The following is a 20,854-nucleotide window of genomic DNA, read 5'->3' on the forward strand; positions in this document are numbered from 1 at the left end:
ATCTTGTCAACTGGTGCTCGCCTCCTCGTTGGATGAAACCTTTCTGAAGAGGGGAAAGGCGCCAATGTCTGGAAGGAGCCGCTAAAGTGGACGTTCAGCGACCGAGGAGCAGCGCAAGGGCCACATCTTCGGGTGTCAGCTCCACCAGTTATAAAAGCCACCAGTCCCGTCTTCGCTCCTCATGGCCTTCCGGGGTCTTTCGCTTTTTGCTACGCCGATCTCACTCCACTGCTATTAATCCTTAGCGCGAACCATGACACTGACAAGCGACGACTGGTGGTCCCTGACAACGACAGCGACAATTATTCAACTGCGACCCGACGATAGTTCAGATTCCTGATCGATACCCGAATGCTTGGGTCACGCAAGAGTGCCCGTCTACTATAGTCCTGCCGGATCATAGGTTGTGGGCTGTGGGTTGGGGTCCGTTTGGGGGTCCTTTCAGCTCTGCCACGAGGCTACATGGAAGATGGCTCGAGGTAAAGGGGTGTCTATCTCTCGCAAATGCGCCGGGTTATCATGAACTTTTGCCCCTTACGCCGCACTTGTCAGAGAACAGACAGCCAGGCGAGCCTTGTCCCTTGACAAGCCCAAGTTCAGACCCGTCAAGAGCTGTGTTGGCATTGTCAACACATCGATCGTGACGACATTCGTGTCTCAACTCACTTTTCTACAAAGGCATAGCAGATGGATACAAGGATCAAAAGAGAAGCGGTGTTTATCACATGGCTACTTTTATTCTCTTGGCGGCTGACAGTTTGCGGGCAAAGCAATGATTGTCAACGGTTGTCAAACTTTGTGAAAAATCTGCGTTTAGTGCCCGATCAGAGGCCAAAATTGGATGACACCAAGACCTTGTGCAGCTCGTCACGAAGCCGATGGGCAACATCCGTCATCCACTTTCCGGACAGCCCCCAGTTCCCTTCCTTTTCTCCTCCAAGTGCCCGAACCACCATTTCCGAACCTCGTCGGTCGTCAACTCATATCAGTCATCGCTTACTACAATGTTCTTTTCTGAGACCTTTCACCCTTCAACCGAGTCAAGATTTCCGTGTTTACACCAGTCATGAAATGTCGTCAAAGCTGTCCAAGCCGTCAAAGCTCCCCTGATGTCCATTGAGATGATCTGAGATGGCTCGTGCACTCCGCTCCTGAAAGGGAACGTTTGGCTGGGCAGCCCAGGAAAGTGGATCCTTTCGAGATTACTAAACTCCTCTTTTCCTTCCCAGGAGCTCTTCCGTACTCCGCGGATTTCCTCCTCAATCCTCACCTCGACTCCTCGTCGGTGCGGACGGACGGCTACCACTACTTTGGCGGGTATACCCACCTTGCTCATTTCCACTGTCTGGGGAATCCCCTGATTGCCTCTCACATCTTCTCCAGATTCATTTCGCCCGCTTCGGTGGCTTCACATTTTTCAGCACTTTCTACCACCTTCACACGTGTGTGCGGCGTCAAGGCGTCCCGAGTACGGGTCAACGTCGCATTTCAACCTTTTTATCTTTTACAAAACAGGAAACATTCGGATTCGGTAACCTCGAGCTATTCTCTTCTCTTCCGTCACTTCCTCTCTTTGGGCAAAAGGCCGTTGGTTTTACAAGCGTAAAGCAACATAGTACTCGGTCACCCAAAAAGTCACTGTCACACTGACCTGCAATTACAGTGACTTTTACAGCACTGGCCTTCTCACTTCACGTGTTTCCAAATGTTTAAGACATGTTCTTCAAGACACAAAGGGGGCACATGATGAGACCAAACACTGGCTCCTCAGCATCTTAAACACCCCTCTTGCCCATCTCTTTATGCAGACAAGAATAGTACCAACGATGTTACCGGACATTGAACTTCGGAGTTCATCATGGCCATCATTTTCTAGACAGAATCTCCATCCATCGAGACAAATACACCCACTACCCATCATACCCATCACATCCAGAAACTTGACATCCATCTCAATTCATCACAACCAATCACTCATGGGAACCCTAGATTCATCATCCAAGTCTCCCAGATCCCCGACCCCAGGACCCCCGACCCAGCTCAGATATCACCACGTGTTTCCGAGGAACCCATTTCCCGTTTTCCGTCATTTGGTGTGTAAGAGCTAGGACAACCTGGGTATTAACAACAGGGGGTCACTATGTTGATGAATGAGCCAGGGGCCTAGGATGGAACCCTAGTGGGTAGCTCTCACCGTCCTCTACCAGGTACATAACTCTTCAGCCAGTACGTTCCCTTGACTGGCGACGGGAACCTTTTGGGATGTCACAAAGCTGAATCCCGAGCTTGACAAGGCGAGTGTGATATCATCGCAGAGATCCCGGATTGTATAATGCCATTGTTAACGTCCAGGTGCTTTTCCCCGGCGTTTACCACGTTATGGTACTGACTGGAGGCGGCTTATCAATCTATATCTGCAACAAACATGACCCTTTGTGGAAAGTGGTCTGGACTTCTCACCAACTGTCGGTTTTACCAAGTTGGCAAAGAACGTGGGAACCCATTTTTAGCGGTTCAGTTTTAAGATATGCTGCTGCTCTGCGTCTACAGTATCTACACTACTTTCAAACATATGAACAATCATGCGTTATCCGTACATCTGTCACAGTACATCATACACTCCATCAACAACACAATACAAAGCAGCTCGGTAGACACGCTAGACTGGATTCGAGACTGATCAGTGGTCACGCTACAGTGTATAGATGAAATCGGAAAAATCGGTCACTTGTCAATTTTCGGCTTGTGGTTCCCGACATCTCTGGTTCTGGTTCTGGTTCCTTGCATCTTGCATCTGCCCCCTGAGTCTCTTCACCAACTCAGGGAAGGCGAGGCATCAAGACCCTGCTTGCTTCGCTTGGCCTGTCTAACTGCATTCAGACTATCCGAGGAGATTAACTGCACAGGTACATATCCTTCCGCTCTTCCGCGCCCTGCCAGGCAAAATGCGACTCGCTTCCAGACCACCGGAGAGGAGACTCTCAACAGTTTCAAGTCATTGATAGACTTGGTCGTTTTCTTTCAGATATTGGTTGAAACGGATTCAAGATCTCCCTGATAATTCTTCAACAGCTGTTCGGCATCAAAAAGGATCCTTCCCAGCCAGGACTTACAAAAGTTCACCACACACCGTACGGCAGTCCAGATCGTCTTTCCTCCCTGCAATTGGTTGGATAGGATGTGACTGCTGTACGTTCGGATTGTTTTCCGATGGCGTTTGTGGTCACACACACACGCGGCACACGAACCACACAGACGCGAGCAACATTGAACGGTTCTGGACGGCTCACGGTTGACGGTTGGCGCCACTCAGCCCTTTCTCTCGCTTTCTCTTCCGAACGGTTCGATTCCGTCCTGTTTTTGTGGAATGCATGGTCATTGCTGGGTGTACGAAACTGGCTAAAACCCTTGGTCTCTGTTTAGACACCACCCTATCGATGGCCACGTAGGCGATAGCTAACAGGACTACTAACATTAACAGGACTGGCCTTTTACTGACGTTCGAATCTGGAATTCACGGTTTCCAAATAAGGAGTATCTCACAACCAAACACTGTCTTCACTGTTAACACGGTACTGTCTGCAGCAGTCAACGTCCGTAAATCTTGGTTAAGCAGCACTTCTCTTCCCCAAGTCTAGTCCAGGACTTGAAAGTCAACAAAGGGTCAAGACCAAGAAGAAGCTAGCCTTCGCTTGGATACGCTTAAGCTGACCGACATCGTCATTGTTCCCACACCGGTTATTGTTCGCTGGAATGGTCACTTCTTGATTACGTCTGGGGAAAGACAGAATAGGAAAGAGGTGGATGTTGATGATGAGTGATCAGTAATCTTGTCCCGACTGCTTGGTAGTGGACATGGATGGATATCTCACTGCTTTGAATGTTTTCCCTAGCCTCAGACTGCTTACGCCCGGAATCCGATACAACAGCCACCCCCCCTAGACGATGACTGGATTATGAGCGAAGTATTGAAAAGGGTGACACAATCTGCATTTGTCCGTAATCCTTCGCCAGACGCCAACTAACGGGTACAAAATACAATAAGATCTGAGTGGATTCGAGAATAATCACATTCAAGCATATCGGACACTCATCTTTGGCAACTCAACAGATTACAAAAAGCACAGTAATCGGCACTCGTTCGGTCACTCACATACCTACCTACTCACCCAGATACTACGAAGCTTCAATCTCCTAACAGAACATTTCTCCGCGATACTCACAGTTTTTCGCTAACCCATGACCCAGGATCCGTCAGTGGACCGAGCTACCAAGCTATCGAGCCAAACCGAGCCAACTACACACGGTTAAGCTACCTAACCACCAACAGACCAACTGTCGAGTCTAAACACTTTGCCAAACGCACAATGACTCGCCTACCACTACTAATCGAGCTCTTACTCCGACACCAACGAATCTTACCTGGTACCCAGGTTGCCAGGGCCAAAAAGTGTCTGATGATCGTAGATCGTTATCGAGACTTGTCACCACTATGACATTGAGACACTAAGACACCAAATGACTGAGGGTACACTGTATTGGTTATTACCGACTTCAAGTTTACGTATACCTAAAGATGCCCAGACAAAGGTCAAGGAAGGGTTGGAAAGTGGAAACATAAATACTGCCTCTAGGTATATGTCTCAGGCAACAGCATCACAGCTATACTCATCACATATACACAAGCCTCACGGTCAGGATTTCAAGGGTCTGATTAGGCTTCGGCTTCCAATGGTTCACAAAACTAAGCTTCAACGGTCAAACATATAAACCACCCATCGGGCCAACAACTGTCAACATGGGAACAAGCACCCGAAAGCCTCACCTCCGGAAGGGAAAAAAATCGTACGGGGCAGCAAAAAGCGTACAACATCAAAGATTCTGCGGAAGCCTACTCTAGGATAAGGCCACTGCTCGCTCCAGTCCGTTCTCCAAAAGAAGCAAAGCTCTCAACCTCTACGATGATCTCTCATACTTACCTAGGTATACAGCAGGACACTTTTGCTGAGTCCGAGTCGGAGCAAAGACCAAAAAAAATAAAACAATGCGGTTATAACCTCCGCACTCCTACCTAGTGAGTAACAAGTCTTGTCATGGTCTATTTATACACTACACTAACACGATTTGCTCAGAGTACTTACGACCAACTCTTCCCTAGTTACAAGTCAAGTTCCAAGACTCAAAAGCAGCGAGTAAGTCAGCCAGGACCTAGGAGCCATGATTTAAACCTACCTTACTTTACTTTACTTGATATACATACCGGTATCAGTACTACCTACCTCTAGTCTTGGACTTACATGCCTCTACGCATGGATCCCGAGTGTTTTAAAGCGTGTCACCGGAGCAATCCAGACCAGATTCCAGACGACTCTTCAGAATTAATTACCTTGAGTAAACTATTACCTCTGTAACTATGGACTACCTATCTGAGCGTATCCATGGCTGGCTGGTGTACCAGGGGAAGACAAAGATTACAAAAGTTGACACTACCACTATGTGGGATGGGATAAATAACTCAATGCAGTATCCAATGGGACAAGTGGGACAGTCCTGTGAGGTGAATAAGGCAGCCAAGCGAGGTGAGTGAGTGAGAAGAGTACACATGGACTCACTACCTGTTCAATTTGGGGGATATTTATCCTATCACGTAGCCTTTTATTCTGACAGCTTTACAGGAATCACCTCTAGCAAGAGCAAAGCTTCAGTAAGAGACTCGGGGCGTGGGAGTTGATTGTAGTAAAGGTATGTTTTATGTATAGTATTGTTCATTAACTCTTCCCTTTAGTCCCATCCATAATCTATCTTCTGAATATCCTCCGGCGTTCCTTTCCTTCCCTTTAACCCTCCGGCTTCCGAGCCAGCACCCGCCCTCACTCGCTCGTGTCAACCCCATCAGCACCAGCGCAAACACAAGCAAAAGCAACAAAGCACGCTGGTTTATTGTTGATACCGGTATCGATTCTATCATCATGACTACTAGTCCGTGCTCTTCGCTGGTTGATCTGTTTGCTTTTAAGCGTTCCTCTTTTATGTCCATGTGTCCATAACAACCCAACCGGGCAAGCAGCAACTCCCACTTTATCATTCATGTGGTTCATGCTTCGCGCTATGTACCAGAGCTTCCTCCCGTCCTCCCGTCCTCATTCCTCCTTCCTCTTCCTCGACCACACTTAACCAAGACTTAAGCAAGAGTTAAGCAAGATACCCAAGCTCATCATCCTCCAACCGCTCCAGGTACTCCTTATCGAGCAAGATTTCGATGCACTTCTTGATGTCGCCAATCTTAGGCATAAATCGGGCCCTAATCTGATTAATAGTCTCTGAAACCAGCTGTTGGTGCTTCATCTTCTTGCGGGCCTTCATAATACGGACGATGGCGGACTATTTCATTCCAATGTTAGCATCCTGTTCAACATATTTACTGTGAAAAAGGGAGTGACATACCTGCAACAACAACTTGCGATCCTCCTCAATCGTCTTGTTCGTCTCCACCTCCTCCTGCTTCGTCTCGCTCTTCATGCCCACGTTCAGGTTAATCCGATACTTCTTGTTCTTGAAGTCGTAATTGAGCGAAAGCGTCGATCCTGGGCCAGGCTTTCCGCCCTCGCCACCCTCAACGGTAAGCAACTTGGCCTTGACCAAGATGCCCAAGGCGCCATCTACTACGTCCGCGTTGAGCTTGGTGATTTCCAGAATATCCTCGTACGTGTGCTTGTCCTGCTCGTTGAAGAGCAGCAGGATGGCCATCTGGTAGGCCGACACTGTCAAGATATACGGCATCTTGGCACCCTTCATATAGTTGGCCTTGATGTCGCCCTTGCACAGCTGCCAAAGCCACGTGAGCTTGCGGCCCTCGTGCTTGTTCTTGTAGAAGCGGGCGAACCGTTCGATGTCGGCCTGGATCTCAGAAGGCGCAGTAAAGGGGGTGCTCGGAGCGGTGAGCGGCCAGAAGCCGGTTCCGAGGATGGCGTATGACGAGTCAAGCGGCTTCTCTTCCAAATTAAGAGATGCGACGTGTTCCTTGAAGCCTGTGTTCAGGTCCTTGCTGATCTGCATGTCCTGGAACATGCGCTGCAACTTGTTCGTGTACTCGAAGCCGCATGCTTCCTTGAGCTTGGAGATCATGGACGTCTCGGCGTCGTCCGAGTTGGAGTTGCTGTGTACGAGGCGGCGTGCCAGCATACGTGAGTAGAACTTCTGGAACACATCCTTGTCCTGAATGTACTTGAACACGGTCATAATCTGTGTCAAAGTGTTCTCGAGCTCCACCTCCTCCACGCCGGTGCTGCTCTTGCGGAGAAGCACATCGGTGTACTTGGCAAGCAATTCCGGTGACTTGTTGGAGCCCGATTTGCAGACCTCGTTCCTGTTCACGAATTCCTTGCAGGCATTGTCCAAGGATCTTGTGAAATCGGGCTCTTTGTTGAAGGCGCGCTCAACCAGCCCCTGGTACTGAGTGTGAATCTCCAGCAGAGCGTCAACGTAAACCTTGGGCTCTAGCTTGTCGGCGTCTGCAGCCACCTTGGCGACAGCCGCCAAACCAGCCTTGCGAACATGAGCCTCGAACCGAGCCCTGAGAGGCTCAAGACCGTCGGGAATACGAGACAAAAGGCTATACATGCGGCGCATGTCATCCTCTCGGTTGTTATCCAACAGTACCTGGAACTCGTCACGCAAAATGTTGGAGTGTTCGGCGATGAGGGCCTGGTTACAGGCCTTCTTCAGATGGACCGCAATGTCGGGGTGGAGGTACATGCGTACGCGCTCCTCCTCCTCGGCCAGGCGAGCCTCGGCCTTCTTCATGTACTCGACCACGCTGTTCTCAGCAACAAACTGTTTGCTCTCGTTTTGGTAGAAGATCTTGGTCGCTTCCAGGAACGGCTTTTCGAAGTGATATCGGTACACTTCCAGCGTAGTCTTGCTATTGTCGCCCTCATCCATGCCGAGCGAGACGAAGCTATCGACCACCTGCTTGATCTGGGTGTACTCGATGGTTTCACCGAGGCGTTGCCTTTCCACCAGTTTGAGGACGGCGTCCATGACTTTCTTGCAGACAGCTTGGAACAACACGTCCCGCCATTGGACAAGGTGGAGGGTGTAGACGTCGTAGATGTTCTTCTTTCCTTCGTCCATCTCGCGCTTAACCCAGTGTCGGTTTAGGTACTTGAAGAGATGGTGGATGTACTTGGCCGCGTTGGTGTAGCGTTGCCATTCGCGAATGTAGAAGGCCAACAAGGCCTCGTCCTTGTGAGCCTCGGCTTCGGAGACCAGGCCCTGGAGATGGTCGGTTAAGTAATTCGCCAGCTTCTTGTAGAGGTCCTCGCCAAGCAGATGCGCTGGTACATGTTAGTCCTATTGCACACCTGTTACGTCAAACGCAGTGAAGACAACATACCGCCCCTCTGAGCCCCGATTCCTGGAAGGTGACTACTCTGACTGCTCATACCGCCGCTAGCCTTCTGAGATGTGCAGAAGTTGTGAACCGCCCTATGCCGTAGTTAGTTCCATGTTGAAAGGTATATAGAGAGAGATACGGCATCGGTCGCACTAACGTGTAGATTCCCATGTACTACAAAAGGCGAGTGTTAGCGAGGGTCAAGGTAGACGATGGCCGGGGAAGAAACATACACTAGTCATGTCGAGACCTTCTTGGAGGTTGGTCATGATCTTGTTGATGCTGGACTGCAAGTATGGCCAACTGATGGCAAAGGGTCAGTACGAAGCTTGAGGGGCAGAGGAAGCTGGGGGGGCATCAAGAAGATGGAAACATACGTGCTGTCGATACCATCACTGCCAGAAGCCTGCTGCCCGTACATCCCCATCATCATGGTTGCCGGAGCCATGTCGGTGTGTTTATTTTGTGTGTCGTTTGAAGAGAGCGATAGTTCGCCGGGAATCGAAGAAAGAATACGATATTGGCGGTCCAACTATTGACGTCGCAAATAATATGGTTGGGCAAGCGACGGACCAGGGGCGTAATCCGTCAGAGAACCAAAGTTGACCTGGTCGTGTCAGGTCGCGTGTGTTCTGTCCAGAAGCTGTCGGGGGGCAAGGACGAGTTTGATCTGGAAATCGTTCTTTTATGGTTGGTTGAAAGCGCGTTGGTCGCGACCGGTGACGAAGGATGAATGGACTGAGTGGCAGCCGGAGGAGTAGACCCTCGTCGAGTCCCGAGCGATGGGGCGCGCAACGGTCTGGAAGGTTGGATGGGTCACCGGTGCGTCGGTGGATTTGTTGCTGGGAGAAAGATGATGGACGGGTGAATGGGGGGCGGGGACCGTGAGCAGAGCAGGCGGGTTAATCGGATACTGTAAATACACGCTCCAACGTGGTCGGGTGAAGGAAGGATCGGAGAGTGTGAGGTCGCAGCCTCGTTGGTGGTTCAGTTGTTGGTGGCGGGTGGTGTTGTTCGGGTTTCTGTTCTGGTAATGAAATGGAAGAGTGAAGTTTCCAGTTCCAGGTTGCCCCCGAAGCTGCTGCCGTGGTCGATGATAGAGCGATGCCGTCGTTGACAGTTTTCAGGCTGCAGCGTGGCAGGCATCGATTGACACACTGACAGCAGACACCAGGCGGGCAGGCTCAGGCTGCGCTAGGCTCCAGAGCAGTGTCCCCCGCCAGTGGACCACCGCGAACCGCAAAAATTGTGGGGAAACCACAAAGTGGCGGGGAAACGATGCGGGACGGGCAACAAACCATCTACATCCCGTCACTAACATTGGGGACTAACAGATTTGGTGCTGGTACTTGGAGAATAAATGTTAAGATGCCATGGTCCTCTACTTGTAAAAGGAACAGTGTAATGGAAAGTATGTGACTATCTGAATGGCATACACGGTATATATACAACTGAACTGAAAACAGTCCTTCACAGATTTAGAGAACGGCAAAGAAGGCCAGTGTCAATGGAGCTGCTAGTAAGCCGTTCACAACCAAGTTACCGTTGGTGGTAGTGTCCATGACACCATTTACGCTCAGCATTTGATTAACTTCCATGTACATTTCCGCGGCAGGCAAGATGATCTTCTCAATAAACATTTTCCTGTCCCTACCCCTTTTTTTGTTCTCCTGTAAATCCATGATCGAGTAATAAACCTTAGCAACTCTGTTTCTCACATTGGTATTCCTGTTTCAATATCAACTTCCAGCAAATGATAACTGATTAAAAGAGTAATTGGTATCGCTCCATGCTAGTATGCTAATTCAAAAATCCTACCAAAAAAAAAAGAGACAGAGATGTGCTTAGGTCTCGACCAACCATAAAAATCCGCGAATATGCCAACCATGCGTGTTGAGATGTTCGTCGTTTTTCACCTCCCCAGATTTTTGCTCCATCACGATTTCCTTCTGGGGTTCACATCCCACGACCACCGTCATCACCTCCCCCTCTGATTTTCCAAATCATCTCCGCCTCCCAGCTTCACCACCAACCTAAACACATTGACCGTAAAGTTGGTCAACCAGCCAATCAACCCGACCAGCTGAAACCCGGCCAGCGCCTGGCTATAATGGTCCGTAAAGCGGTCTTGGCTGTTATGATAGACCAGCACTTCGAACGCCAACGCCGTGCTGGCCGCCTTGAACACGATGAAGAAGACATCCATCAACACCAACCCGCTCTTTTGCGTAACTGGCCTTAGTCCGAGAGGTCGACCGGTGTATTCGTCCCAGAGCATGTAGCCGATGTACGGAATCGCTATGGTGTCGACCACAATCGCCACTATCGCTTGGGTCCGTTCTGATGACCCGCGCGAGATCTGTTTTATTAGGGAAATCTCTTTTAGGGAAACGTCTTGGTCGATGCCGTGCTCGGAGCTAAAGCTGGGGCTTGAATGCAATGCTCGCAAGCTGTTGAGGATCTGGTTCTGTAGCTCTTGCTGACTGGAGCGCCGTTGGCCTTCGAGCTGGAAGATGCGAATGGCGAGGGCAAGGGCGCAGATAGAGGTGACCAGGACTAACGACCGGAAGAGCAAGGGGATCAAGGGGTGCCGGAGGACGTGCTGCCATAGCCGCTTGTACAAAGCTGCCCTCCTCCCCCCACGACGGTGGTTGGCATCGTCAGTTACGGGCAGATTGACGGGTGAATTAAAGTTCGGTTGTAGCTTCTCGAGTGTTTGGTAGTCGACGACTTCCGAATGCTCATTTGGCATGTGACCCCATTGTGATGAATGGATAAAGTCGGACCAAGGCGAGTTGGACGTGTAGTGCGCATGTCGGTGGAGAATGACGGGTTCGTCGGTCCGGAGGTGGTCCCATTTCCGGCCTCGCTCGGTGCCGTCCCCGCGTTTTAGAATCCGCCGTAACTTGATCTTGGAATCCTTCCTCCGCTCCAGCCCGTCCGGTTCGTACACAAATCCATCCTTTGATACCCTTCGTGGTTCGGTAGGTGTGCTGTTGTGTTGTGCCGGTACTGTACGTGGGGGTGGTCGGTTCAAGATTCCCCCCTGGCCGGGCAGCGGCTGTCCATATCTCTCTTCATAAGAATCGATCCATGCTAGACGACTCGAGTTAGAATTCGGCACAACAGATGACCCATTTTTGCCTAATTTTTCTATGGGAAAGATGGGATTTGGGAGTTATTATCGGAGGATCATACGAGGCAAGGTCCTTGGCTTGGGACGCAAGGGCGGAAGAGCTAATGTATCAACATCGTTGTTCTCAGGAGAAGGAGTGGATTCGTTCGAGCGTGGAGGAGACGGGTCCGCGGCCGTCATGCTGGCACTAGACACCACTTTGTTTCTGTTGTTTGCCGAGCCGACGGCGCTTATGGCGGCTTGAAACAAGTCTTTAGTGTTTGACGTTGTAATCGGTAGCTCGGGATGTGCAGTCGAGGTCACTCCGGATCGGCCGTAGAGGTGTTGGTCACAAAACAGGAAGTGGAGTGGGTCGGGTCACTGCACTACAAGCAGGGCGGACACTCAGGTGATCGGAGTGGTCGGGGAGCGGCAGCAGCAGTAACAGCCGCGCATCAGAGGATTGGCGAAAAAGATGGATATTCGGCTCGAATGACCAGAGGATCGATTATTATCAGCTATTGGAGAGCAACGGAGACTCTAACAGGCGATGAGGAGCTGGAGGACGATGTGTTGGCGTTGGATGAAGGCGGCAGTGCCAGTGACAGTGCATAGCGGTGTGGTTTAGCGATTGATGTTAGGTATTTTTGAGTGATCAATCTCCTGGGGGTTCTCTAGAGGCGTCGGCTACGCGTCGGCATTCGGACAAGTCCCGTCGTTGGCGATTCTAGGTCCTCGTGGGTTGGGTGTTTGTCGCGGCGTCAACCTCGATTGTGATGTGATCACGCAGAGAGGTGAGAGGTCCCGTCCTTATCGGTCCCAACGGGATGGGAAAAGGGCACAGAAAGAGAAAAGCACGGATGAAGTGAAGAAATGGAAAGACCGAAAAAGGTGGAAATGGCTGGGGAATCGTCGTCTCTTTACAGGTTTGTTAAGCTGATCCAATCTCCCTGCCTCCCAGGGGCTGCCCTTGTCCCTGGTCTGGCGGCTGCTGAAGGTGACGGGGTGACGCCCCGGTGCCGATGGTAGCGATAAGCACGAGCCCAGTGCCTTAACGGGGCCTTAACGCTCCTAACAACCACCGACCGGCCTGGACTGGCTTGGTTTTGTGGGCATCTGTTAGTGCGAGTGTTAGTGCAAGTCCTGCAGGCAGCGGCTATTCCCTGCTGCCCCACTAGCGAACCGCTCAGGAACAGAAATGACGACACTGGTTCAGGGGACAAAAGCTGGGGTTCCCATTCAGGTTTCCCGGTTATCAATCAATGTCTTAACACGTGCCTGCCGAGGGGGAAGTGTCGTGCAGCAGCAGGGCATCCATCTGGAAATCCCCTCATGCATGAAATATCAAGGTGACCTTGGCTTCGCTAGCTTATCTTGGAGAAGCTTTAGCCAAGGGTGGTGGTTACCTGGAGCTGATTTTCAACGTTTTCTTATGACACTCGACCAAGAGACTGGGATCCGTCTTGGACAGGGACATTGCGATACACATGACAGGAGTGTTACTCAAACAAGACTTTGTTGCTGGAAGCTTATTCAAGTGAAGCTTCATTTTAAGATGCAGCCCGCGTTTGGAACTGACAAAACAGGAAACCAAACAACAAAACAATGTCAATGCTTCGATAAGGTTATTGGGCTGAATCACGTTCCTGACACTTTGGACGGCCCGTCCTCTCGCTGTCGGGCCGGTGAGTTCTAGGCCCATCCCGCCTTCCCAACTGGAATCTCGTCCCAATCTGGAGCGGTACCCAACTGCCGGCGCAGGAGTGCCCGGCGGCCTGGAATTCTGCCTGCCGGGCCTCCATTGCGTCACTGTTTCTTTCCCGCGCTAGCTTCAACAAACCGTCCAACGAAAAATCATAGCTTCAAAATCCAGTGTAACCCAATCCAGGAACATGACGATAAGGACTTTTGTTGTTGCAGGCCGCCAACTTCTTTTCACCAACAATCTCACCAGCCAACCTCTCCGGTAGTCCGTCATCTTTGCTTTCGCAGTTTCACCATTAGCGCCCTCGATCTTTTCTTCTTGTTGGGACCAGGCAGTCACTTCTTTACACCCATCGATATCCCAGCCATTGGATCCCAGTTCACAGTCAGCTCTGCTGTTCAATTTGCCTTCGAAGCTGCTGCGCCCGGAAAGAGAGGCCTCACGATCCCAAACGCTTGCGACGCGGTGGCGATAGAATCACGGTCCCAAGACCACAAAACCCGCCGTTTTTGTGCATATTCCGAACCCGAAACAGAACCATCACCAACTCCGATAACTCAAACACCGCACCTCTCACATCTCACCACCACCTCGCGCGCCGTAACGCGCAACCACCCTCTTCAAAATGCGCCTCTACCTCCTCCCAATTTCCACCCGGCGCACCCTCCTCTACTGCCAAAAGCTCCAACCGCCATCTGCCTCGGCGGCCTCTGCCATAACCGGCTCTTCTCCGTCTACTCCAACATCAACAAAACAAAAACAATCATGGGGCGACTACATCCAGACCAAAGCAGCCCTAACCTGGGCGTCCTGGGAGAAGAAGGAATCCGGCTGGCAAAAGTCCGTCGTCGGTTACGGCAACCACCTGCTCAGGAAGCTTCCCTACGAAGAATGGGCGTTAAAGAGCGTGCCACCCTTGACCAAGGCGCGACAACGACAGCTTGAAGCGTTCGTGCAGGAACAGGCGCAGGAGCAGGGAGGGTTTGAGAAGGAATCATCAGCGGAAGCGGAGAAGGGAGGCAAGAGGGGGAAAGTTCTGGATGTGGGCAAGGTAGAGGTGGTGTACCCCGGTGGACTGATTACCGCGGAACGAGTGCCGAGGATATTGCACAAGTTGGCGACGGAGAGGGAGGGGCATCATAAGAAGTGGTTCTGGTATTGTTTGGCGGGGATGCCGGTTACTATTCCTATTGGCATCTTACCGTTGTGAGCTCCCCCTTGTCCCCCCCTTTCACACCCCAAACAAACAGTTACTAACCTCTTCTTACAAAACAGAGTCCCAAACCTCCCCTTCTTCTACCTCTGCTACCGCGCCTGGTCCCACCACCGCGCCCTCTCCGGCGGCAAACACCTCTCCTACCTGCTCCAACACCCCTCGCGCCTGCTATCCTACACGCCCTCGCCCATCCTCGACGAAGTATACTCCACCCAGCGCTTCCCGCTCCCGTTCACTCCCGAGCCGACCACGGGCCCCGAAGCCGAGACAGTTAAGCACCCGGATCCGGCCAAGGTCGTCGAGGCGATGAACGGCAAAAACACCAGCAGCACGACGGAAAAGACTGTGGGTGGGGTGAATTTGGGTCACGTCCTAGAAGAAGGCGAAGTGGAAAATGGCGAAGTCATGTTGCTGAGCCAGGAGAACGCGAAGAAGATGGTCAAGTTGCTGGACGTGCCTGAACTTGAGGTGGAGTTGGAACGGGCAATTTGGCAGGTTGAGACGGCGGTGGAGAAGAAGAATAGGGAGATTGGGGCGGCGGTGAAGGTGAGTGCGCCGACGGTGGACGAGAGCAAGAAGGAGAAAGCGCAGTGATGTTGAAAGATCATGAATGATATGGGGCAAGATGTTATATGATTATGTATGATGCGAGATGGAAGACGATGGAGTATACCATTTGTATGACTATAGAACTAAGAAGGGTGATGGCAGCACTGTCAGCAAAGCAAGCGAGCAAGCAGGAGTTCCTATAGAGGTTTAAGAGGTCAAAGATGATCATGAAAAAGTACAAAAGATTTGATACCACTCCATTTATCCCATCCTCGTCAATTCGAGGCTTTAAAATGCCATCCATCAATGTACAGGGTAAACAACACAATATATGCCATTAACCTCACCATATAGACTAGCATCTAGCATCGAAGTAGTCTTGAGAACAAATAATACCACCTACAAGCATGCGACATATTCCATGAATTCCAACGACCCACCACTTCAAATCATTCCATCGTCCCATCAGATCGAAAGCTTTATGGTGAACTTGACCGAAGTGACCAAAACAATCGATGATGATGATGATGATGATGATAATGATAATGCGCAAACCAAAGAAATGCCAAATCCTCATTTAACCTCGGCCCAAGTATCCACTCTTCTTCTGCTCTTCCCTTCCTGTGGTGTACTTCCGTCGCTGACAGTAGTGTAGTCACCACACCGCACCACACCACACGACGACAATCGCTGGGATCCGATGATGGATGGAAGTTCGCGCGGGTGCTAACGGGTGTGTAGTTGCAAAGCAAAGCGAACGAACGAACGAACGAACGACCTTCATCTTTCCATGATTTGATCTTATCGGTAGGTCTCAGTAGGTTTCCGCCCAATGATCCACTTCTTCTTCCTTGTAGTCTTCTTCCTTGTATTCTTCGTATCCCTGAGGTTTGGGATGATCATGATGAGAAAAAGCATCTTTCGGCATAATTGTAGTATTTCTTTTCTTCGTCTTTTTCTTCTTGAGTCATCGGATGATGATGACGATGATGATGACGTTGATGATCAGGTTCGTCAAGAGCATCGAAACGAGCGCGTGCGATTGAGAGCCAACCCGGTAGTGCTCGTGCTGGTGCTGGTGCTGGTGCTGATGGTGGTGGTTGTCTTGCTCTCGATGATCTCCGTATCCTCTCTTGTCGGTCTCGCGCCCTCTGCGCCGCGGGACTGGACGCCGCCCGGGCATGATACCGCCTTCGTGTGCTGCCTAGGACTGAGTCACTTGCAGGTCGATCGTCCTCGTCCTTCGGCGGTTCAGATTGCTCTTCTGAGTTATATGGTCGGGCGTCGCATTCGTCCAACCGATCCATCACATCCGACCTGCGCGTTTCCAGGTCACCTCGTTTATTTCTCGTCAGGTCGCGTCCGGGTGCTGGTGTTGTGCGACAAATACTACCGGAACCGGAACCGGAATCGGAACCGGGATCGGAATGCTCTGCTGCCGTACCAGCCCTCCTCATCTTGTCTAGTTGATGTGCTAACCAGGCCCATTCGAGGATGAGGAGATGGACATATGCCTCTTTGGCCTTTTCTCGAAGCAACTTCAAGCGCAGAGAAGGCTCCTTGCGCCCGTATTGTGCGAGAAGAAACTCTGGTTTCATGGACGAAGTAAAGAGAGGGCTTGACCGAGATGCTTGCTGCCGGGCGGCACGTCTCCGACGGTGTCGTGCATTCCCGCCTAGTGACGCCCAACGCTGTGCCCTTGGGTTCCAGGCTTTCAGTCGGAACGGCAATTGGATGGAAGAATATGATGTGTTCTTGGTGTTTCCCGGCAAGAGACGGCCGGCGTGGTCAAAGCAGCGACGGGGTTGGATATGACCTTTAATGTCATAGTAGAACCCTCCGCCTTTGTTGAGTGGTGAAGACATTGCGAGTTGTCGTTTGGGGGAGTGTGCCTCCATTGTTCGGCTGTGGTATGGGATTGGGCCGTTTGATGAGATTTGTGGGAGGAGAGAGAGGGGAAGACAATTAGGTTGAGGCCCAAAACCGAAAATGAACCAGGTTGGCTGAATTAACATCCTTTTAGTCTCCCTCTTAATCAGCTGGCAGATGCAGGAAATAGTAGTGTGACGTTGGTTTCGACCGCCTTCGTGTGCAGCGATGTAGTGTTGACAGTTGGCAGCTGGTGCCTTTGCTGGCGATGACATGTTTTCCACATATTCTCGCAAAAGTGCATTGGATCATGGTCTTATAAGTCACGCTGCCTTCTTTACCATCCAAGACTGAAGATTGGTGGCTGATTTCTCGAGCTTTTGGCAAAGGAAAATGCTGGAATCTTTGAGGTGTGCAGCTGGTAGACTTTGTAAGGATGCTTATTGTTAAGGTAATTGGTAACGTAAGCGGGTGAGATGAAACATTCCGGAACATGTGAGTAGTAGGTATGCACGGGAAATTAGATTGATGAAAGAAGACGGAAGGTGTTGGTCAACGCGGTTCGCAACGGAGATATGCGGACCTCCGAGGTAGGGTGAAAGAGGTAGTGAGGAAGGAACGATCAGAGACATGTATTCGGAAAATTTTGCTCGTTTCAGATCTCAATGACCAATGTCCAGTCGCACCGGATCATGGTTGTTTGGGAAGGAGCTTCCTTGGGGAGACATGGTGCCTGAGAGTGAGTGAAATGGAAGCTTCAACCAAGGTAGGGCAAAATCGAGGGCAACATCCCACAAAGATCATGCCAAAAGTCCCGGTAGCATCACAAGTTTTCCCAACACCATCACAAATGGGCGTCTTAAACTTCGAGTGTCGTCCGAAACTGAAACCTTCTGGTACTGCTCCACGCCATTGCGCTGGTGTTGGCGATGATCATGGCAACTTGCTGAGACTGGCCATCATCGGCTTGGTCACTCCTGTCCTGTCGAACATCCCGATTCTAATGCGAATAACCATGAAGGTATATCTCCCGTCGTTCTCTTTCACTTTCTGATTCTCTAATCTTCTCGCTCTGACACCCGGTATCCCAATCTGCTTCGACTGTGGCTCTTGCATTCGAGTGTCTTCGCTACATCCCCTCCCACATTGGTCCCGAGACGTCACACAGCCATGGCCGAGTCCAAAGTGGGACAACCATCTTCCTCCTCCAATGCCGGAAGAGAAGGCCGTTTGAACTCCGATCGCCCAACAGCTATCTTCACCTTCTCTGACCCCGTTCAATCAAGGCCACGGCCCATGCCGACCTCTTCCTCCCAAGAGCCACCACCAAAAGAGGAAATCCGGACGCTCTTCAACGGGCACATCAAACTCCGTGGTCGTAATGACAATCTGCCTCAGTAATCCGCTCTTCCTTTCTACTCTTTCACCCTATTCCATTCCACAACCAGCCAGCTAACATATCCTGTACCTCCTCCCAGAAAATGGTGGGCCGCCTCGACAGCTATCCCCCTTATTGTCGCCACCATTGGTCCGCTCTCCCACGTTTTGTCGATCGCCTCCCTAGTTACCACATGGAAAGTGACTCTTCCCAACTCCGGCATTCTTCCTGATGGCAAAGACGACAACGGGATCGGCATCCCGGATCCAAAGTGGGAGATCAATTCCAACATCGTTTCGCTGATTTGTGGGTTTGCGGGAAATTTCTTTCTGTTGCTGAATTTCACAGGGAGGGTGAGGTACGTTGTTGCTATACCTGCGGCAGTGGGTGCTTGGATGTTTAGTTCGGGGATCGTGAGCTGTCCCTTTTCTTGAGATCAGTGAGAAGAGAGGGGAAGCGGCTGACAAATAGGAACAGTTAGTTGCGATCCTGTTGGCGATGCAGATCCACTCGCCGCCGATTTGGCCAGAGGTTTACTCCCAGGGGTATTATCATGCCATCTTCTCGGCATTCTTCTACGCCTTGGGAGCGGTGCTGTTGGCGATCAACATGCTCGGATATCTGAGGGGGTATTACCCGCAGCAGTTCGCTCTCGACGACGACCAAAGAACTCTGATCTTGCAGACCATGCTTTTCTTCGTGTGGTTGGCGGGCGGAGGCGCGGTGTTTGCCTGGTTGGAAAACTGGCCTGGGGGCTTCTGTGATGGATTATATTATTGTGATGTTGTAAGTCCTTTCCAGCCTTCTCCCATGAGCCTCGACCATTTTGTTGGATCTCCTCGCTTTTTTTTCCCTCACCTCAAACCCGTACCGGTAGCTTTGGACAAGACATTCTTCTCAGGCGCATTTTTGATCTATATGATCACCACACATGGCTTAACCTGGACATACGAGGTCGAGCTGCGACCGAACTTGAGGGAATACATTCAGGGGTCATGCATGACCGTTGGGTATCGTTGACCACCCGGAATTTCTGTTTTTCCCTCTTTTGGTTGCCTTTCACCCTTATTAGATGAAGCAAACGAACAGTCCCTCTGGGCCCTGTTCCGTCAAAGGCTGACTTTGAAAAGACAATACTAACCATCGGTTTCGGCGACTTCGCACCCGCCACAACGGCCGGCAGGGCATTCCTCGTGCCATTCCAAACCTTTGGTCTTCTCTTTCTCGGTCTTGTCATCTCCAGCATCACCCGCTTCGTTGCCAACATCTCAGCTGACAAGGTTATCAAGCGGCATCAAGAGCACTCAAGACAGTCAACGGTGGGCATGTCGGTGACAAATGAGAACGAGCTGAGAGAAAAGTTGGGGTTGCCACAAAAAAGGAAGGCGAGTGATGCGAGAGGAGAAAGTGAAGGGAGGAGGGCGTTTAGTGCGAGGAGGTCGTCGTTGGCGCAGTATGGTCGGTTGGAGGTTGCGGGCAGGTTGGTCACTTTTCGCCGGCATTCTCGGGCTGGGCCTGATGGTGAAAGTGAAGACCCCACAAGCGACGGGGTCACTCAAGGCAGAGAGGGAGATGGACAAACGCAGAATGAGACAAAAGAAGAGCAGGCTAGGCAGAAGATGCTCAAGTTCGACTTTGGGAATGAAAAGGGGAAGAGGCCCGAATCAGCTGCTGTGGGTGATGGCGGAAAGAAAAGGTCCGAACAAGACAAGAGAAAAGAAAGAAGACAGAAGCTATTGCTTTTGAAGGAGGACAAGGATCGGTTTGATGCCATGAGGCAGATCCAAGGCGAGACAAAACGGTGGAAGCAGTGAGTTCACCAGCTCCCGTATCCGTCCCCTTAGGCTCAGTGGTTGACATGTTTGACAGATACTGGGCCCTCGCTATGGCCTTGTTGGCTTTCTCCGTTCTTTGGGGATTTGGTGCTGCCGTCTTCATGTTCACCGAAGCGCGAATCTCCAACCTGTCGTATTTCGACTCAATGTACTTTTGCTGGGTGTGGCTGCTTACCATTGGGTTTGTTCCTTTTTCTGTCTCTCCTTAACTGATCAAAGACTGATGGCTGAATAGGTACGGCGACATAACTCCCAAGTCGAACATCGGCAAGCCGTTCTTCATCGTCTGGTCTCTCATTGCTGTACCGATCATTACCGTCCTCTTCCAAGAGATGTCTTCCACTGTCGTCAGTGCCGTCAACCGTGGAGCCTTCAAGATAGCTGACTGGACCATCATGCCCACCTCAAAACGTGGAGTGCTGGACAAGTACATCCAGAAACACCCCTGGGCGAAGAGATTCATTGGTAAAAAGCCAGACGGGGAAGAGTCTGCAGTTCAAGCTGACGCCAATACCGAACAACCAAAAGACCTAGCCAGGTCACCCGAGGGTACTGGTGAGCAGGACGATGACCTCCCAAACCTCCTGTATCAAACCATCAAGTCTATAGCGCATGACCTTCGCTTTTCTCCCCGCAAGCGATACTCGTATGAAGAATGGGAGCTCTTCACGAGGCTGATTCAGTTTACCCAAACAGAAGAGGAGGTCGAACACGACGGACCGATGGCATGGGACTGGCTGAGTGAAGACTCTCCTCTGCTGGCGGATATCACTGAAGCGGAGTGGGTATTGG

At 51.0% G+C, this 20,854-nt stretch overlaps 4 protein-coding genes across 4 annotated transcripts; 1 reads left to right on the top strand and 3 right to left on the bottom strand.

The window, feature by feature from the left end:
• Positions 1–5,767: 5,767 nt before the first annotated feature.
• SMAC4_07196 (uncharacterized protein) lies at positions 5,768–9,472 on the bottom strand. Its single transcript, XM_003347291.2, has 6 exons — positions 8,773–9,472; positions 8,629–8,698; positions 8,553–8,569; positions 8,396–8,487; positions 6,445–8,336; positions 5,768–6,381 (listed from the first exon to the last, which is right to left on the bottom strand). Exons 1-6 carry the CDS (start codon positions 8,841–8,843, stop codon positions 6,193–6,195), a joined length of 2,331 nt encoding a protein of 776 aa, XP_003347339.1. The 5' UTR covers positions 8,844–9,472; the 3' UTR covers positions 5,768–6,192.
• A 292-nt stretch (positions 9,473–9,764) lies between these two features.
• SMAC4_07197 (uncharacterized protein) lies at positions 9,765–12,730 on the bottom strand. The gene is made up of 2 exons (XM_003347292.2): positions 11,594–12,730; positions 9,765–11,491 (listed from the first exon to the last, which is right to left on the bottom strand). The coding sequence occupies exons 1-2, from the start codon at positions 11,709–11,711 to the stop codon at positions 10,374–10,376; spliced, it is 1,236 nt and encodes a 411-aa protein (XP_003347340.1). The 5' UTR covers positions 11,712–12,730; the 3' UTR covers positions 9,765–10,373.
• Positions 12,731–13,540: 810 nt separating this feature from the next.
• SMAC4_07198 (uncharacterized protein) lies at positions 13,541–15,289 on the top strand. The gene is made up of 2 exons (XM_003347293.2): positions 13,541–14,421; positions 14,491–15,289. The coding sequence occupies exons 1-2, from the start codon at positions 13,841–13,843 to the stop codon at positions 15,023–15,025; spliced, it is 1,116 nt and encodes a 371-aa protein (XP_003347341.1). The 5' UTR covers positions 13,541–13,840; the 3' UTR covers positions 15,026–15,289.
• A 658-nt stretch (positions 15,290–15,947) lies between these two features.
• On the bottom strand, positions 15,948–16,845 carry SMAC4_07199 (uncharacterized protein; the record flags this gene model as incomplete). Its single annotated transcript, XM_003347294.1, has 2 exons — positions 15,948–16,144; positions 16,200–16,845. The coding sequence occupies 2 exons, from the start codon at positions 16,843–16,845 to the stop codon at positions 15,948–15,950; spliced, it is 843 nt and encodes a 280-aa protein (XP_003347342.1).
• Between the last annotated feature and the right edge of the window lie 4,009 nt (positions 16,846–20,854).

Source organism: Sordaria macrospora, chromosome 3 (assembly GCF_033870435.1).
Source record: "Sordaria macrospora chromosome 3, complete sequence".
In the NCBI taxonomy this organism is placed as follows: Eukaryota; Fungi; Ascomycota; class Sordariomycetes; order Sordariales; family Sordariaceae; genus Sordaria; species Sordaria macrospora.